Source organism: Monodelphis domestica, chromosome 4 (genome assembly GCF_027887165.1).
Source record: "Monodelphis domestica isolate mMonDom1 chromosome 4, mMonDom1.pri, whole genome shotgun sequence".
In the NCBI taxonomy this organism is placed as follows: domain Eukaryota; kingdom Metazoa; phylum Chordata; class Mammalia; order Didelphimorphia; family Didelphidae; genus Monodelphis; species Monodelphis domestica.
This window is the reverse complement of record NC_077230.1, coordinates 425,894,799-425,914,413: the sequence shown is the minus strand read 5'-3', so window position 1 is coordinate 425,914,413 and position 19,615 is coordinate 425,894,799. Positions and strand designations below refer to the sequence as shown.

The following is a 19,615-nucleotide window of genomic DNA, read 5'->3' as shown; positions in this document are numbered from 1 at the left end:
TTTCATTTGTATAGCCATCATCTTCATGTCATACTTTCTGAACCAGGTCCACCAGATCTTTTAGACCCTTAACAAAAATGCACACAGAGGCATGAGACTTATAAACAATACAACCACAGATTACAGCCAGGGGTACATATGACACAATGTCACATAGCTTCAAATCCATTACTGATTTCAAACAATACATCATGAAACAGAATGACAGTAATTTGGGAATACTACAAATATAAAATATAGAATACATAGTAAATAATGGAGAACATGGACAGTACATTGGTAAACATGTCTATAGACATGCCGGCATGCATTGTAATATTATTGTTACAATGTAACTTGTACATATACCAAAACAACAAAAATAGATGACAATAAGTCAAAACAGTTTTTCCCAATCAAGATGGCTACCTGTGAGGTTTAAAATGGTTGAGGTCTTAAACTGTAGTGATTAAAATAGTGGAAGATATAAATTGTGATAGATATAAGAGAGGGTGAGTAAATTTGACCACAGAAATATGTTTCACTACAGTGTCTTGGGTTTTAAAATCAAATATAAGGTGGTCACCAGGGAAATATTCCCAATTATTCAAATACCCAAGTCAATTGGATTTTATAGAGATTTTAATTAACAATACAATGAGTAATCAAAGAAAGAGAGGGAGAGTAAGAAAGGAATAAGTATGAAGGGCCTCAAGCCAATATGGCTTAGACCTGAGTCTTAAAAGAGAAATCAGTCAGTTTTTTTAATACTCACCACAAGGTCTGACTAAACAAGGATACTAGTGACACCAGGCCAGCGTCCTTCCTCAAAGAGTCTTCCAGCCAGAGATTGTTTCAAAGAGCCTCTCTCAAGAGCCTCCAGAGCTCCTACCCCAGAGGGACAGAGCCCCTCAGAGGACCTCCTCAAAGAACTCTCCTTCAGGATGAGAGTCAGAAATCGAGATTCTCCAGAATGAGATCCAAGCTCTTATTTTTATGGGCAAAATTTCCTCTGTCACCGCCCCTAAGTCCTTACATCTACCAATCACTGTAGATGTTTCTAAAGGACCGTCCATTTTGAATTCACAGCTGAGTAGTTTTAATCTCTTTAGTAAGTCAGGAAAAAATGCTGCTGTGTCGCATTTCATTAGAAAAAACCTCTGAATAAGTTATCACTCTTTTTTTGGTGTAAGTAGTTTACAAGTTGCCCCACCTTTATAGGTACTTAGTATCCCATTGTATCAATTCTAAAACAGTCATGACTCAAAGAACTTCCTGTCCCTTCCATAAGCATGGATCAAAGCACTTTCATTGTTCTGAAGGATTTTTCTGTCCTAAAGCAGTCTTAAGTAGGGTGGAGTAGGGATATTCCCAAGGCAAGGAGTTTTCACACTTAAGTAGAATTCTCACTATTTGCTAGGGAATTTTTTTAAGTAGAAGATTCCCCAATGGGGAAATTTCCAACATTCATAAGTCTGAGAAATTTTGAGGTTTACATACCCCAAGATGGCTGCTGGGGTCTGTGGTGCAGTGTCAGTAACCCCTCCAGCAAGCCAACCCTCAGAATTCTATATAACCCCCTAAGATTCTAGCTACCTAAAATACACAGTAAAACATTGCCTTATATAATTAAAAAAACAAACAAACATACAGCAAATTGACTCTTTGACATAGCTGACCCAGCCAAACTGTTAGGGTAGGATTTGGGATAAGGGAAACACAAGAGGAAAACATATTAAAAATCTGCTTTATTTGTTTGGAAAAGAAAAGGAATAAGGGCTTAGGGATATATTTATTCTTATTCTTAAAACTAAGTAAACTATATTAACTATGTCACTAAACTAAAAACTTAACCAAATACCCCAATCTCACAGTAGGGAGTCCAAGATCAAAGACAGCCAGGATCCTTTGTTGTTAGGTGTCCAAGTCCTGATGTCCAAGACTGATGCTGCAAGCAGCAAGATACAGGAAAACTCCTTCCTCAGTTTGATCACAGGGAAAATCTCTTCAAGCCTTCACCTCAACTTCAGGAGACCAGCAGAACATCAGTTGGGAAGTTGGACTCTTCACCTAGATCCCTCCAACTCCGGCTCACATGTAACCCTTGGTCACATGCCACTGTCAATCATTCCTAGGTTTGAATTTTTCAGTTCTTGCACAGTTTTGCAAATTGCAAACATTTTCATTCTTTATCACACCTAGTTCCCTTGCTTTCCAGAATATCATAGTCCATGCATTTTTGTCCTTCAGTGTTGATGCAGCCAGATCCTGTGTTATCCTCACTGCAGTTCCTTGGAATTTGAATGACTTCTTCTTAGCAGCTTGTAATATTTTTTCCTTGGTCTGATAGTTCTTGAATTTGGCTATAACATTTCTAGGTGTTGTCAGTTGTAGATTAAGTACAGGAGATGATCTGTGGATTCTTTCCATCTCCACTTTTCCCTCTTGTTCTAGAATGTTGGGGCAGTTTTCTTGGATAATTTCCTGAAAGTGATGTCCAGGCTTTTTCTTTTGTCATGGTCTTCTGGTAGACCAATGATTCTTAAGTTGTCTTTCCTGGAATGATTTTCTAAATCTTCTGTTTTGTGAATGAAATGCTTGATATATTACTCAATTTTTTCATTCTTTTGATTTTGTTTTATAGTGTCTTGCTGCCTTGTGATGTCATTTGTTTCTAGTTGTTGTATTCTAGTTTTTAAAGACTAGATTTCATCTCTGGCTTTTTGGTCATCCTCCTTATGGTCTGATTTTCTTTGGAGGTCATCTTTCATCTTCTCTGCCTCATCTTACATTTTCTTTGCCTCATCTTTCATCTTCTTTTTCTCATCATTCATCTCCTTTGCCTCATTTTCAAGCTGATCAATTTTGGCATTCAAGACACTGTTTTCTGTTTCCAGATGACTTATCTTGAATTTTAAGTTCTTTTCACAGTAGTCTTTAGCCTCTCTTAATTGTGCTTTGAATTGTATTTTGAGTCATTCCACAGCCTGTATCAAATTTGCTGGGGTTCCTGCTTTTTGCTTGGTGTTCCCTCCTCCTTCTCTGTTCCATTTGCTGTTCATTGTCTGAATAGAAGCTGTCAATTGTAATTTCTTTTTTCTTTTTCTGTTCTTTGCTCATATTTACCCCTTCTTTATTCTGTGCAGTTGCCTAGGCTCTTGCTCCTCTTGTTGTTTTGTTGGATCTTTGGTTTTGTGCTTTTCTGTCAGTCTTCACCCTTGGAGCTCTCAGCTCAGTCTCTGGGGGAGGGGTGTTGGAGATTGAACTTTCCTGCCCTCTGAAAGCTTTGATGATATTAAGTTTAGCTGGGTTAAGCTGGATGGGCCCTGAGGCCAAAACCTCGGGAATGGGGGGCAATATGGAGTGTCTCAGCCTCTGCAACTAGTCTGCCTGCTCTAGGTTCTGAGCTCTGAGCTTCCTTTCCAACTGATTCCCCAACACTCATGCTCAATGCTCTGAGCCTGGCACAGATTTGCCCGTATGGTAGTCTTTCCAGACCAGCACCCTTGCCTCCCCAGAAGTTCTGGCTGCCATTGGAGGCTTAGTGCTCTCAATGGGGTAGGGGTCCTGGAACCTTCCTTCTTTCTTCCCCTTAAATCTGTGTTCTCAAATTCAGGCTTTGGAACGGGGAGAGAGGACATAACTTTTAAGTTGAGTCCAGCAGGAGGGTTCCTTGGCTCTATCTTGTGGTTAGGTTTGATTTTCAGTCCCTTAGGAGCATTTAGTTTGTAATTGGTAAGGAAGGGTTTTCAGAGGTCTGAACTTTCACTGCCTCTACGCCACAATCTTGACTCTGGCTCCTCTATTGTTGTCAATAGGAATGAGTGTTGTATTTTGTCAAAGGCTTTTTCTGCATGTGTTGACCTAATCATGTGATTTTTGTTGGTTTGCATGTTGATATAGTCAAATATGTGAATGATTTTCCTAACATTAACCATCCTCATATTTCTGGTATAAATCCCACCTGATCATAATGAATAACCCTCAGGATCACTTGCTAGAATCTTTTGCTAGTATTCTATTCAAGATTTTTGCATCTATATTCATTAGGGAGATTGGTCTGTAGTTTTCTTTCTCTGTTTTTGACCTGCCTGGCTTTGGAATCAGTACCATGTTTGTTTCATATAAGGAATTTGATAGAACTCCTTTTTTGATTATTTTATCAAAGAGTTTGTACAGTATAGGGATTAGTTGTTCTTTGAATGTTTGATAGAACTCATTTGTGAATCCATTAAGTCCTGGTGATTTTCTCTTAGGGAGTTCTGCGGTGGCTTCTGAACAATTTCTTTTTCTGATATGGGATTATTTAAGTATTCCCTTTCTTCTTCTGTTTTTTATTTCCCTGGTTTATGGATCAAAACCATATTTGTGTCAAAAGGAATTTGGTGGGATTCTTTCATTACCTATTTTTAAAAGCCATTCTTCCATCTTAGAATCAAAATTAAGTATTGGTTCAAAGTTAGATGAGAAGTAGTAGTAGTCTCTCATTGACCAAGAATGACAATTGTCTTTGTGCGTTTTCATCTATTGATGAACCCTCAAGTGGCTTTGGAGTCCAAAGGCTGAGGTGCAGAGTTTGTGGCACCTGGGGCATGGGATGCCAGTTGTTACGGGAGGTGCGGTTGTGGCCTGGTGTCGGTGTTCACGCGCAGCGGCAAGACATTGACGTCATTTGTCTTCAAAGGTGGTGGCGGCATGGTTAATGTGGGTTCGTCAGCTGTTTCTGTCAGAGGCAGTGAGTTCTAGTTGCTTTGGTATAATGCCTGCCCACTTCATGTTTGACTTTAGCTGATCCTTGAATCTTTTCTTTGGTCGGCCTTGTTTCCTGAGTCCAGCTGACAGTTCACCATAGAATACCTGTCTTGGTATTCACTGTGGGTCCATGCAGATGATGTGATTCAGGTAGGTTCTGCTCTGAGACAGATGACAGGCGTCTATTGAGTATAACACGGGCGAGGATATTTCCAGCAGTGGGGAGTAGTGAGATGCCTCTATAGTTGTCACAGGCTGCTCATGAGCCTTTGTTCTTGTATAGGGCTACGATGGAGGCATCTCTGAGTTCTGGGGGCATGTCTTCCTCTTCCCATATGCTGGTCAGCACTATGTGGAATGCCTGGAATGCCTTTCTATTTAAGGTGTTGTACACCTCAGTTGGGATCCCGTCTTTACCGGGTGCCTTGCCTGCACTCATTTGTTGAATGGCTTTTTGGACTTCCTCTATTGAAGGAGGGACGTCAAGTTGTTCAATGGAGCGATTTTGGGGGATCTGGTCAAGGGCGCTTTGGTCGACTGAAGAGGGTCGGTTGAGAAGCTGACTGAAGTGTTCTTTCCACCTATTGCTGATGCCTTTTTTGTCTTTTATGTAAACCTTAAAATTTCTCAGACTCTACTTCATAAGTTTTGGTTAAGACCATTCCCCACTTTAAACAATGAGGGAACTTAGAACAGGAATATGAAGACTCCTACTCCACCCCTACTTAAGCCTGCTTTAGGGGAAGAAACTCCTTGCTGAACAATGAAAAATACTTAAACCCATACTTATAGTAATACAAAAGTTCTTAAGCTGTGCCTATTTTTAGATCTAATACAAAAGGGTGCTAAGTCCCTATAAAGGTCAGGCAACTTGTGAATTTACAAGGAACAAATAGGTGAGAACTTAGAGGTTTTCTGGTGTGAACTTAATCAAACATTTAAGCCTTCTTAGGTGTGAACTAAGAATGGTCTGTCCTTTGGAAAATGTCTACTGTGATTGGTAAATGGGAGAACTTAGGGGAGGTGACATAGGAGAAAATTCCCTTTATAAGGAGAGGAAAAGCTGAGTCTCAGGACATTCAGAAGATTCTCTCTCTGGAGATGGCTGGCTGGCTGAACTGGTGTTTATATTCTTGCTTGGGACAGATCTTGTGGTGAGTGATTAATGACTGACTAATCTCTCTCTTAAGACTCAGGTCTAAACCATGTTGGCTAAGGCCCTTCATACTTCCTCTTTTATTCTCTCTCACTTTCATTAATTCCTCATTTGTTTTAATTAAAATCTCTATAAAACCCAGCTGACTTGGATATATTTAATAATTGGGAATTTTTCCCTGGTGACCACCGTATATATTGATTTAAAACAAGACACTGTCTTGAAAACATATTTTCTGTGGTCACAATTTTAACAACCACTCTTATATCTACTACAATTTATAATGTCTTCCACTAGTTTAATTATTACATTTATGAGAGTGTCACCATCAGAGGATAGTAAGGGAGTGGTGGTGGGTTTTAATGGCCCATAGACAATCTTGAGGGCACTGAAAAATTGTTTGTAGTTTTTCGTATCAGCAAAGTGCTGGATTTCTTCTGCCTTTTTTCCCCACCATTGGTTTTGCATTTTCCTGATCTCACACTGTGCCATGGCTTGGAGAGACTTGAATCTGTCCTTTTTAGGAGCAGAGTTTGGGTTATTTTGCCACTCCATAAAGGCTTTGTTCTTTTTGCTCAATAGGTCTTCAATAGCAGTGTTGTTCTCATCGAACCAGTCCTGGTGGTTGCGTTGTTTGGGGCCTAGGACTGCCTTTGATGTTTCCTTCACTGCGCCTCTGAACTGGTTCCATTTCTCAGTTGAGCTTCCAAGTGAGTGGTTCCTTGGCAGACAGCTTGTCATCCAGGCAGGACTGGAATGTTTGCAAATAAGATGGATCTCTAAGATGTAAAATGCACTAACTATCTAGGCCTGTTTTGGATGGTGAGGCACAATGCACATTTGAAGAGTCACTCTAACCAATTGGTGGTCTGTCCAGCATTCAGCTCCTCTCATGGCTCTGGTGATCTGTACATCCTGGATGTCTCGCTGGTTTACAATGATGTAGTCAATGAGATGCCTCTGTTTTGATCGTGGGTGCATCCACGTTGTTTTATATTTGTTTGCCATTCTGAACACAGTGTTCGTGATGGTGAGTTCTAACTCTGAGCATTTGCTGAGTAGCAGTGGGCCTTTGTTGTGCATTTTGCCTATGCCATGTTTTCTGAGCACTCCTTTCCATCTTTCATGGTCCTGGCCGATGCCAGGACCATGAAAGAGAAGTAAAGGACCATGATGAGAAGTAAAGGCTAGACAATTGGTGTTAATGACTTGCCCAGGGTCACACAGTCAGGATCTGTCAGAGGCCAGATGTGAACCTTGATCCTCCTGAATCTAGCCCCTGCTATCTACTGAGCACTTCACTGCCCTTCATTGCCTATATTTTTAAGGTCGTTTATATAGCATTGAGATTCATTGTTCCTTCATTGTAATTCACTGGCAAATTGATATGATCCAGGGGACATTTTCATCGGGAGCTCATTTTTGTTTTCTTAAATTTCTTTTCCTAAGATTGAGTTTTTTAAATATACTATTTATAATACTGCCAAGCTGAGCAATTCCCTCTTTTTGTAAGGATTCATCTATTTCAATTACATTTTGATTTTGCTGGCACAATCTCATTTTTTTTTAATTTTTAAACATTATTTTATTTGGTTGTTTCCATACATTATTCACTGGAAACAAAGATCATTTTCTTTTCTTCCCCTCCCTCCCCCCCACCCTCACCTTTCCCTCTCCAATAGCCGACGCACGATTCCACTGGTTATCACATGTGTTCTTGACTCAAACCCATTTCCATGTTGTTGGTATTTGCATTAGAGTGTTCATTTAGAGTCTCTCCTCAGTCATATCCCCTCCAACCCTGTAGTCAAGCAGTTGCTTTTCATCGGTGTTTTTACTCCCACAGTTTATCCTCTGCTTGTGGGTAGTATTTTTTAGATCCCTGCAGATTGTTCAGGGACATTGCATTGATACTCATGGAGAAGTCCATCACCTTCAATTGTACCAAACTGTATCAGTCTCTATGTACAATGTTTTTTTGGTTCTGCTCCTTTCCCTCTGCATCACTTCCTGGAGGTTGTTCCAGTCTCCATGGAATTCCTCTACTTTAGTATTCCTTTTAGCACAATAGTATTCCTTTTTAAATCAAATTAATGAATAGTGTAATTATTTAAAATTTTTATTTAAAAAACAAATCTTAGTTATATTTATTTATTTATTCATTTATCCATCCATCCATCCATCCATCCATCCATCCATTCAATTATTTATTTATTCATTCACTTATTTATTTATTTATTTGTTTGTTTATTCATTCATTCATTCATTTATTTATTTATTCTCCTTTTGATTTTATTAAATTCCGTTTTGATTTTCAGGATTTCCAGGTTTGTGTTTAATTGGACATTTCCTGATCTTTCCAGGAACCTGAAGTAATTTGTATCCATAGACAACCCTAGAGAGGCTGAGATGCCCTATATCACACTAGGTGTCAACTGCTGCTACTCTTTGCAACTTTTTGGTGTAATGAACCACAGTCCTTCCTGTCCTGGTAATACCACCTAGTGGACAGAAGGAAACAACAATAGAGGAAGATCTGAGGCCAGAGATGATTGAGGCAGCCTGATTTGCATCTAATCACAGTGGGGCAAATGTTGGAGTCCATCCTCACCCATGAAGGGATTACGTTGGAAGTGTGCCTGATTAAGGGTCTTAGCACTGTTGCAGAGTCAGTCCAGTAATTCTGTTCATTTCAGTTCTCCAAGGCATCCCAAATCATTTTTGGAACAGAAATGAGCAGGGAGTCAAGTTCATTAAAACTGGATCATGTTTGGCCTGTGGAGTATTGATTCTAATGCAGAAAGTGAGGGTTTTAAAAATGAGTGGATTTGTGATGAATAGTCAAGAAAAAAAAAGGGAGCCTGAATGTTGCTGGTCCAAAATAAGAGATTTACATATCAGGAAAGAGTTCTTATCTGATCACTGTAATTCACTGAGCATCCATTGGCAGGGGCAGGGGGCCCATGATAACTATATCAGTCCTTGGAGACATGTCTCCTCTCCCCTTCAAGTCTTCTCTTCTTTGGGCTAAGTATCTCTAGTGCCCTCAATTGGTCTGTTAATTAAATATGTGTGTGCTCATGTCTCTTCTCTGCTCATGACTCCCTATTGATTATAGACTATCCTTGAGTGTTCTTACTCTGGTATTAAACCTCAGCTCTTCACAAAAGGGTATCAGGCTTTTCAGATAGTTCTGGGCAAGCATTGTCTGCTCAGATAGCCTGGGTCTACATTGCCATTCAGACTCCACTCTGTACTTTCCCTCCTCTGAACCATTGTTCAGTCTTTGTTTAGGGTTCATAAAGAGTTTTTATAGATGATTTCATTTGATCCAAAAATACTACGAGGGAGAGATTATTATTCTCATTTAACTGATCAGCAGAGTGAGACAAAATAGGCACTTGCTAAAAGTCACACAGCCAATAACATTCCAAGACAAGATTGGAATTCAGGTCTTTCTCACTTTAATCCAACATTTTTCACTATGCCATGCTAGGCATTGGATCCATTGGGTTTGCCCAGGAATCTTCCAAAATATCTTACTGTGGCCCTTTTGCCCAGGAGCATGCTCACTTTTCCATCATTTTCTTACTCCACTTCAAGATGTGGCTAGCTGACCTCAGATTTGTCACCTTCCTGGCCAGTCCTACTTGGCTTTACAGGATACAAGTGGGAGGCCCACTCTTCCTCACCTTCAACTTCCCAACCGAGACCCAGGGAGGGAGTGTAAACTCTACCAAAATAACAAGAGGAAATGTCTAGGATGCAGAAATATTTCTTTCTTATTCCTACCATTTTGGAAATTAATCCTAAGACAGCTGGACAAGGATCACCCAGGAAGGAAGTCAGGCAAGCTTACTTACTGAATGTGTTCCAGAGATTGTTCTTGTACATACAACCCTCTCATTGAAAAGACCTACTTGCCAAATAGAGATAAGGAATGAGGTCTCCTTGGACCATGAAGGCTCAGAGAAAATTAGTCCCCATTGGTTTAACTTCCTAGCATAGGACTGTATCTGATCTTGAAGAAGATCACATTTAACATTTTCATTCTCATCTTGCAGGGCAGGAAACTCCTAAGGAAAGGGGAGAACCTAAAGTAGGGAATTCCAGAATCTTCTGTAAAGGGTATTAACTGCCTCCTGGGGGCAAAACACAGTCCTAGGCACGAGATGTTATTGTGCATTCAAAATCTCTAGACTTGAACCAAGTCTCTCCTGACTTCAAGTTTGAGGCTTTTCTCTTTGTACCCTGCTACTAAGTGATCTATTCCCACTCTCTGCCTTTCCTTTCCACTTCAGAGTTAAAGTAATGTTTCCCTTTCTGAATACAATCTCCTTCTGGTCTGTCCCTAGTTCATCCTCTTCAGCCTCCCCCACTATCCTCAACAAGGTGTGAAGTTAAGTAACCCTGGCTTCTTGAAGTCCAGGACAAGGAAATATAAATTCTTGGTGGTTGTAAGGGGGGAAAAAGGGTTATTTCTAAAAAAAGGTTGGACCTTATATTTAAGAGTGTGGTCACCAGGAATTTAATTCATTCCAAAGAGATTTATTTACAATTTATTTACAAAATGTAGAAAGAGTGAAGTAAGAAATATGAGAGGATAAGTTAAGCTATATGTAGTAAACATTAATTAATTTGCGGCTGGCCCCTGAGCAGAGAGAATTAGTTCCTAGTCTGAGGGCCCTCGGCCCTCATAGCCAAGGCCCAGGGAGCTTTTCTCAAGAGGATAAGTCTTTCCTGAGGCTGGTGTCTTCAGGGAAAAGCCAGCAGTTAAGAGTCAGCTTTTCATTCACCAAAAGTCAGTCCAGTCAGAAACTGGGTCTCAGGTCCAGTCAACAGATCAAAGAATGAAGAATTGAATTTCATAGGATGTAACAGCTACTTTTAAAGACATTTTCTCTTGAGTCACTTCCTATACCTTCCCCTTCTTACACATCAATCAATCATAGTTGAATTCATGTTCTAGGACTGCCCAGGAGGCAGTCAATCAGTTCTGATTCATTACTCAGATGTGGGTCACAGACCTCACAATTCATGATTAAGTGGGATGTTTGCACTTTTGGTGATTAGACCTAAAATGGGCTGATCTCCATACTTAAATTATAAGTAGCATGTTTATACTTTTGGCAATTGAAATCTAAAAATAGAAATGGGTTATAATTTAATCTTCAAAATCCGGGGAGAGTTAAGTATTTTTATTGTTATTATCATGGTAGAATCTTCCCCCGATGATCATTGGGAGACTAGTCTCTCCATTGATCATTTAATATTAATCATCTGGTACCCCTAAAAATTTCCAAGTATAGATGTATACAATATTTCACCTTCTAAGAGGGAAACTAAAATAGAGATAAGAAGGAAATAGAAGAGAGAGAAAGCAAAACCAATATTTTGCTAAGCACATTGACAAAAGCCAATTAGAGGGTAGTCCCCTTTGGCATAAAAGTGTACATTTACAATAAATGTAAATTCAGTTCAATCATTTGCACTCAAAAGTTCATTCTGTATCTTTATGATGCAGGGTAGGTTTCTGCAGGCATCTTTCTTCAAAGAGTTCATTCTCTGACTTCAAGGAGTTAGCAAGCTTCTTTTCTGAAATTCTTCTAAAACAAAATTTTAAGTCTTGGAAATTTTTATAAAAATATAATACAATCCTCCCTGAAAAGGGTGTTCACCAACATCCTGATCATCTTCAAATATATAGTTGAGTTATGGGGTTTATGAGTCAATTATCAAAAGAAAAGCTAAAAACATAAAATGAAAAAGAAATAGAAAATTAAATTTTGGGAGAAATAAAAATTCAAAGTGAGATTAAAATTAGCAAACATTATATATATACATATATAATTTCTGAATAAAACAAGAATAAATTCATAACAGGCCTTGTATTAGGATCTAATTAAAGTAGATTTCTGTCCCAGAAATCTGTAGGGGAAAAAACAAAGTAATATTGTATTTACCCATTATAAGTTACGACTACACAAAATTGTCATAATATAAGAGAGAAAAAAGGACTAGAATTTTGTGTACAAGGGAAATGACATTCTCTGGTTTGATCTTTCATCATTTCTCAAGGATAAGGAAGACAGAACAGCCAATTGTTAGGTACTTTAATAATAATTTTTTACAAGAAGAGTGTTTCAAGGAGTCCTGCATCTTAATATATGTCAAGCACTAGAACCCTGAATCTCACACTAGGTTCAAGTCCTTTCATATTGGCATAGAAGTTCATCAATCCCACCTAGATTGGTTTCTTTTTCTATTGACCTATGTGCTCTTTTGTCACCATTCAGGGTAAATCTGAGCTTCTACAGAACTATGTAGATAAAGTCTGTGCTCTTTTTTTTTTAAATTCCATTTCCTTGAATCAGACACAAACATTAATCAGAAGTACCATAGCATTTATCAATTAATGGCTGGTTTCCATAGTCTTAAAGCTTTGGGATATGCATTTACGTGCTAAACAAATGGATACGTTAGCTTATTCCATTGAAAAAATCAAAAATAGTTAAAAGAAAATCTTCTCCATCCTGGTGACATATGCTTCCAATGCAAACAAAATGAGAGAAAAAACGCAGACCCTATGGCACACGTAGGAAGAAAAACAAAAATATTAAATATGTGTATATTTTACAGTCACAGAGGTACTGTATTCAGAAACCCATTTCTTCTTCTTTGCTACTATTTGGAGGGGACACAGAACTGAAAAGTGTTAATTAATATCAACCAAACAATAGAGTCTAAGAGGTACCTCCTTCTGCCCCACATGGCGAGGAAGTAGCACCCTGAGTATTTTTGGACGAGTTCCACTTAAGTTATATGGTTGAGGGTTTAGTGGGTTTGAGTTATCATTTCCCCAATATCCATTCCTATTGTTTTCATTCCTAAAGTTGTGGTTTCTATGATCATTATTTTAGTTATTTCTATAGTTATTATTTCTGATTGCCTTGAATACATTTCTACAGTCTATCATTTTGTGGCCCTTCTTCTCACAGAAGTGGCAGGAAATGGATCCATAGTTAGATTCTTGGAGAGGGTCAAGTGCCATTGGTTGAGAATCATGCCTTTTTTTTCTGTTTATCAATCCTATTTGTTAAATATTTCAATTTTTTTCCAATTGTCTCCATGAAATCATTAGTTTTAGTCAGTAGATGGAACTACTAGCTAAGAGTTAAAGTCAGGGTGTGAAAGCTTTTTCCTCACAGGTTTTTGCCCTCACAGCTAATTAAGAGACAAGGCAACAGTAGTTAAAGGATAGACTCTTTCTCCAGGTGGAGCCTCAGTGTACAGAAGGAAAGATTAAAAGCAGCTGTGCTATATTTGTTTTTAAGTGGGGAAAAGAAAAGAATTGCATTTATCTGCACAGCTGATTTGTGTAGATTCAAAATAAGCTATTAAATGCTGACTTAGGGATAGTCACCAAAGTAAAGGAAAAGTTTAGGAAAGTTAGAAAGATGGAGGGCATTTCATCACAACTGACATGTTCAGCCAATAAATTGTAAGGGGGACAAGGGGTTTATATATAAAAGAGGGTTGGACATTATATTTAATAGAATGTGGTCACCAGGAATTTAATTCATTCCAGAGAGATTTATTTACAATTTACTTACAGAATGTAGAAAGAGTGAAGTAAGAAATCACAGGGGATAAGGAAGGCTTTCTAGCCTAAACCCTAATCTGCTGCTGGTCCGTGGGCAGAAAGAATTATTTCCTAGCCTGAGGGACCTTGGCCCTTGTAGCCAATGCCCAGGGAGCCTGTCTCAAGAGGATAGGTCTTTCCTGAGGCTGGTGTCTTCAGAAAAAAACCAGCAGTTGAGTCAACTTTTCACTCAGTCCACTCAGAAACAGGGTCTCAGGTCCAGTCAGCAGATCAAAGAATGAAGTATTGACTTTTACAAGAAGTAACAGCTACTTTTAAAGACACTTTCTCTTGTGTCACTTCCTGTGCTTTCCCCTAATTCCACATCTACCAAGCATAGTTGAATTCCTGCTCTAGGTCTGCCCAGCAGGCAGTCAGTCAATTCTGATTTGTCACCCACTACCACACACATGGGTCACAGACTTCACACTTCATAATTAAGTGGGATATTTGCACTTTTGGTGATTAGATCTAAAATGGGCAGATCTCCATACTTAACTTTGAAGTAGGGTGTTTATACTTTTGGTGATTAAAATCTATAAATAGAAATGGGTTACAATTTATTCTTCACAATCAGGAGAGAATGTAAAAATGGAGATTTGAACCCTGGATTCAATTCCCAGGAATCCTTGGAAGCTCCCACAGTTCCCCATAATCTTGGGTGAGGCCATCACCTGTGCCTAGAGCAGAGAGGGGTTTTTAAAACGGACTCCCCCTTCTTCTCGCTCCCTCTTTCTACTTCTGCTTCCAAGCAGACACGTCTCTCATGATGTAAGTGAAATTGAATGGGCCTTTCGGTTCTCCTTGGCATGTGCTTTCTTACTTGTATTTTCTTAAATTCTTAATCTTTAATAAACTTCATAAAATATAATAATTCTAGCAGAGAATTCATATTTTTAAATGCTATTAGAGTTAAGTAATTTCATTGATATAATTGTGGAGAATCAAATTTAATCTTCACATGGCTCTGCCAAGCTGGCAAGGATTCAAATCCAAGCCCAGATACTGGATGATGGGGTCTGTCATCCCTGGACCAGTTTGCCTCCTCCCAGAAAGACTGAGCACCTGGGGCTTGGGCTCCATGTGAATGTCTTTGTCAGTCACAGGAACAGAAGATGAACTTTTCGTAAAGCCTGGAGGAGTTGAGATCTGCACCAGAGAAAGGGTTGTCTTTGTCTTTGCCATTGAAATCACAGATTCTTGGTCTCTGGCCTCCAGCCTTGCCAAGGTCTTAGACAGGCCACTTGAAAACCAGTTATTTGATTATAAGGTAAGAAAAAGAACCAACACAGTCATTTTCTGTCTATTCTCTGCACAGCGCCACTGTCCAAACCAACCATTCTCATCTCCAACAATACTGCAGTGGAGACCAAGGACTTCTCAATGACATGCCAGGCTACGGGTCAAATTGAAGCTTACCAGTGGTTCATAAATGGACTTGCCCCAGTTGGTAGCAGGATACAGCTGTCCCGGGATAAGAGGACACTCACTCTCCCCAGGCTCACAAGAAGGGATAACCAAGGGCCTTATGTGTGTGGAATTGAGAACGCATTGTTTAGTAGTATGAGTGATCCATTCATACTGGATGTTACCTGTGAGTATATTGCCTCTTCCTATATAGTGCCTGCTTATAGCCTGGTGGGGTGTTCCCAGAGGCCAGGCTAATTCAGTCCCTTCTCTGAGAGCTAAAGAGGTAGGCTCTGAGGTTCCCAACCCCCTTAGTCTTTAGGGAGCCCAAATTGGCCTTGTCATGCTTTCTGGTGGAGGGTGGCCATCCAGGGTGCTGAAATGGAGAAAGCCCTAAGATCTTCCAAGTTCAGATCCAAACTAGAAAAGGAGAGGAGGAGCTGTGAATTTCCCAGCTCAAAGGAGGATTAGGGAAACATATTGGTTCCAGGTGATGTGGTATAAAACAGGAGATGCCCTTCTTTCTTCCATAATCTCAGTATGGAATCCTTCTCTTTCCTCCAGATGGCCCAGATATTGCCACGATTGTCCATACACCGGATGTGTACCCTACTGGGGCAAATATTATCTTTAACTGTTCTGCTGATTCTAACCCACCAGCCCAATTCATTTGGCTACAGAATGGACAAAGGGTCAGCAGCTCAGCCACATTTTCTATTATTGCATCTCTGAGTGATGCTGGCACCTATACCTGTACTGCATCCAACTCATTAACTGGTTTGACTCGTACTGCAACCAAGAATATTACAATCTATGGTGAGTATCTGGATTGGGCCACCAACTTTGTGTTGGGCTCTCTTTTTCCCTGACATGAGAGAAATGGACATAAGAGATTCTGCTCCCCTGGTCCCATGACACAGTGCATTGTGGTAGAATGAGCCTGAGCTCAGAATCATGAAACTTGGATTGAATCCTTCCTTTTATGTCTACTATCTGTGTAGTAAGTGTGTCTCCTCCTTTCACAGCCTCAGTTTCTTCATCTGGAAAAATGGATAATCTTTTGCTCAGTATATAATAGGATTCTATGTGGAGAAAGTTCTTTTTACGTGAAAGTTACAAAAAGCATGTGAATTGTCATCATCATCCTTGTTATTGATATTGTATTATTCTCTTCTGTCCCAGTGACATGCAACCTTCTTTGTCTTCCACCTTCTAGGGCTGCAGGTTCAATGACTGCCCCATACTCTTTCCTTCAGCCCATTTCCCTTGGGGCTGCGGATTCACAGAGAGTTTCTAATCTTGGTTGGAGTATAAGCTCTGGTCATGTTATGGGGCTGGCCTTGATCCCCTTTGGCAGGGAAATTCTGGTGATGGAAAGGAGGGTGTAAACTTTGTCCCCTTTCACACACTGAGATTCACTATTGCACCTACAGTTTTCCTCTTTGTGGCATAAAATGCCACATGGAAGCATGTCAGTTATGAAACCTGGTCCTCATCTATTGGTTTTAGCATCCAGTAGCTGGGTCCACAGTAGAATTCCTGCTGCCCAATTAATGCACCGGTCTGACTTTCATATGTACAGATGACAGCCCCTCCACGTTCATAATCACACTATTTGGCAGAAGGACCCTAGAGAGATCATCTCTGGCCTTAGTTTCCTTTTATTTCATGCAGTTTTATTGTTACAAACCTTAGGGGTATCCCAACTTCCTGTCTCTGCCTCTGGTTATGTTCTGTATGGAGAGGGGGTGGGGGAGATAGAATTGTGAAGTGTGGAAGTTACCTTGGGAAAGTCAGACACCAACAGTGTATGCTTTAGGGGAGGGATGATTTTTTATTGGACTAAATGTGTACATGAGGTTGCTTAAAGCACACATTTTAATTTAGCATTTAAATTATCTGTGTGTTATTTTCTTTTGTTAACTATTTATTAATTTCCTTTCCACCTGGTTCAGGCAGCACCTGGGAATGTTGCAGGCTATGTATTTGACACCTGTGGTCTAAAAGAGCTTTTTATTAATTTAATTTTTTCCAATTAATCAAAATCTATTTTCTGTCCCCCTTCTACCTTCTACCACTAAGTAGGAAAAGTATGGGTTGTGACTACATGAAGCCACAAATTAATATATTCTTAGGTGGATACCTGAAAAGGAGAGTTAGAAAGTGAGGGAAAATGGGTGAAGGGGATATAGAGAAAGAGGGAATATAATAAAGGAAGAAAGACTCAGAGACACGGCTTAAAGAGCTTGGGATCCATCCTGTGTGTTCTTCTGATGGTGGTAGAGAGAGAGTGAACTACATATGTCCTCAATCTTTTATTGGAGGATCAAAGAATGGGGAATGGGAGGTAGCTAATGTTTATGTGACAAGGCATAAGGCTTAACATTGGATCACCTGACAACTACAAGATCAAAGAGGAGGAGTTTAATTAAGCATGTGACCTGGTATGGAATATGGTCTGACAAGGTGGGAACTAGGATTCTGTTGCAGCCTACCCAGGAATTCTTCTGACCTTTGGACTGAAGATTTGGAGGGTGGTCAGAATTAATAGAGTATCAATTAAATACAGTGATCTAGAATATTATGCCAATGAATCCAGTACATGAGCACATAGGTAATGATATTAATAAATTAATAATACTTTCAAGAATAGAATATACCTGGGATGCCATAGGGACAATCAATGAAAACTAATTCCCATGCTCAAAAAATATATGTTGCAACATACCCCCTGAGTCCATCCCATTTCTTAAGTGAGACAGCTTGTTTCATAGGAAGTCTGTAGGTTTTTGTAGGAAGTGAGTAACTATTATCATGGGTCTTCTGCAATTCTTGTTAATGATTGCATTGATTAGAAGTCTTAAGTTTTTCAAAGTTGTTTGACTTCAGAACACTGTTGTTATTGTATAAATTACCTTCTTGTTCTACTCACTTCATTCTGCATCAGTTCATACAAATCTTCTGAAGTTTCTGTTCTTGAACTCATTCTGTTCAGTGTTCCTATGAGTGACTTGGATCAAATGAAATAATGTGTAAAGAGCTTTGTAAATGGTGATCATTATAATTTTACTGATTCTATAGACAGACAGAAATGTTTTGAAACTGGAAGAAAATGAGAAAGAAAAAATTGGGAGGATAGGGATGGTAGAAGCAGATATGATGCAGAAGTAGCTCAGGAAGCTGGCACAGTAAATTGAATGTGATAAGATGAATGTCACTGGGGATTGATACCAGGTCCTATCCTTGAATATAAAAAGTCCAAAGCACAAAAAAGCATCAACCTTGATGGGGCAGTGACTGGTATCCTGCCTTAGAAAAGAGTTGAAGTAATGGGGGATGGTTGATTTAGAAAAGAAGAAATTGGCTTTTAATGCTAAGTTAGATTTCATAAAGAGACTTTGGGGATGATTGAGAGAACCCACCAACTTATTATCAATTGGTAAGGTAACAGGGCACTTGAAAAAATATAATGCAAAATTTTTTTTAACCCTTACCTCTCAGACTTAGAATCATTACTATTCAACAGGGGTTAAATGACTTGCTCAGGGTCATATAGTGTAAACCTTAAAATTCCTTAGAAATTTCTCTATAAAACCCAGTTGGCTTGGGCATATTCATAAATTGGGAATATATTCCCTGGTGACCATCTTATATTTATATAAACCCAAGACACAGTAGAAAACATATTTCAGCGGTCATAATTGATATATATATTTCCCTTTCTCCCAAACATTTTAATTATCACCGTTTATGGCTCCCACTCTCTTATCTACAACTATTTAACCCTCAAAACTAATTTAAATCTAACAATAGCTAGGAAGTATTTGAGGCCCTTCCATCTCTAGGCCTGGCTCTAAATACACTGAGCTACTTAGCTACCCCACCCACTAATACAGTCTTAAGAGAAGCATGTCTACTTCCAAGAATAAGGAGCTAGCCATCCTTCTGTACTATCTGATGGTACTTGGAGTATTGTATTTGGTTCTAGATGACACAATTTACAAGGGGCATCAGTGAACTGGAGAGTGTTCAGCCCGATTGGTGAGGGGTCTGAAATCTCTGAAGATCAATTGAGGGAACTCTGTATATTAGCCAAGGAATAGAAAGCTTGGGGAAGAGGCCTGATAACAATTTCCTGGACTCTTATGTGGGAGAGGAATTAGAACTGTTCTGTGTGGCCTCAGAAGGCTGAACTAGAATCATAGAGGCAAATGGTGATTGGAAACACAACCCTTGTGTGTGAGGAGAAATTCTTTATCAAGTCATTATTAAGTCATATCCAACTCTTCCTGACTCCATTTCTTAGCAGACATCAAGGAGGGGTTTGCCATTTCCTTGTCCAGCTTATTTTACAGATGGGGAAACTGAGGCAAACAGGGTGAAGTGACTTTCCCAGGGTCAGACAGCTAGTAAGTGTCTGAGACCAGATTTGAACTCAGAATTATGAGTTTCCTGACTTCAGTCTCCATCCCCTATATCTCCAAGCTGTCATTTAATCATTAATTAGAGCAGTTCAAGGTAGACTGGGCTGTAATAAAAAGTGGGAGGATCTCCAACCATCATGAGATGCATTCCAAATCCATGGCAAATGACCAATTGTTGAAGACGTCCTTGTGGGGATTCCTTCAGTGGTTGTGTTGGACAAGATGGCTTCTGAGGTCCCCTACACCTGTAAAGTC

The 19,615-nt window shown here is 39.4% G+C and overlaps 1 protein-coding gene across 1 annotated transcript in view; it reads left to right on the top strand.

The window, feature by feature from the left end:
• LOC103092368 (uncharacterized) overlaps positions 1–19,615 on the top strand; it is a 1,666,349-nt gene that overhangs the window by 46,075 nt on the left and 1,600,659 nt on the right. The window contains exons 10-11 of the mRNA XM_056825346.1: positions 14,848–15,123; positions 15,501–15,752. Of these exons, the coding sequence (XP_056681324.1) occupies positions 14,848–15,123; positions 15,501–15,752 (528 nt within the window). The remainder of the gene's footprint in view (positions 1–14,847; positions 15,124–15,500; positions 15,753–19,615) is intronic.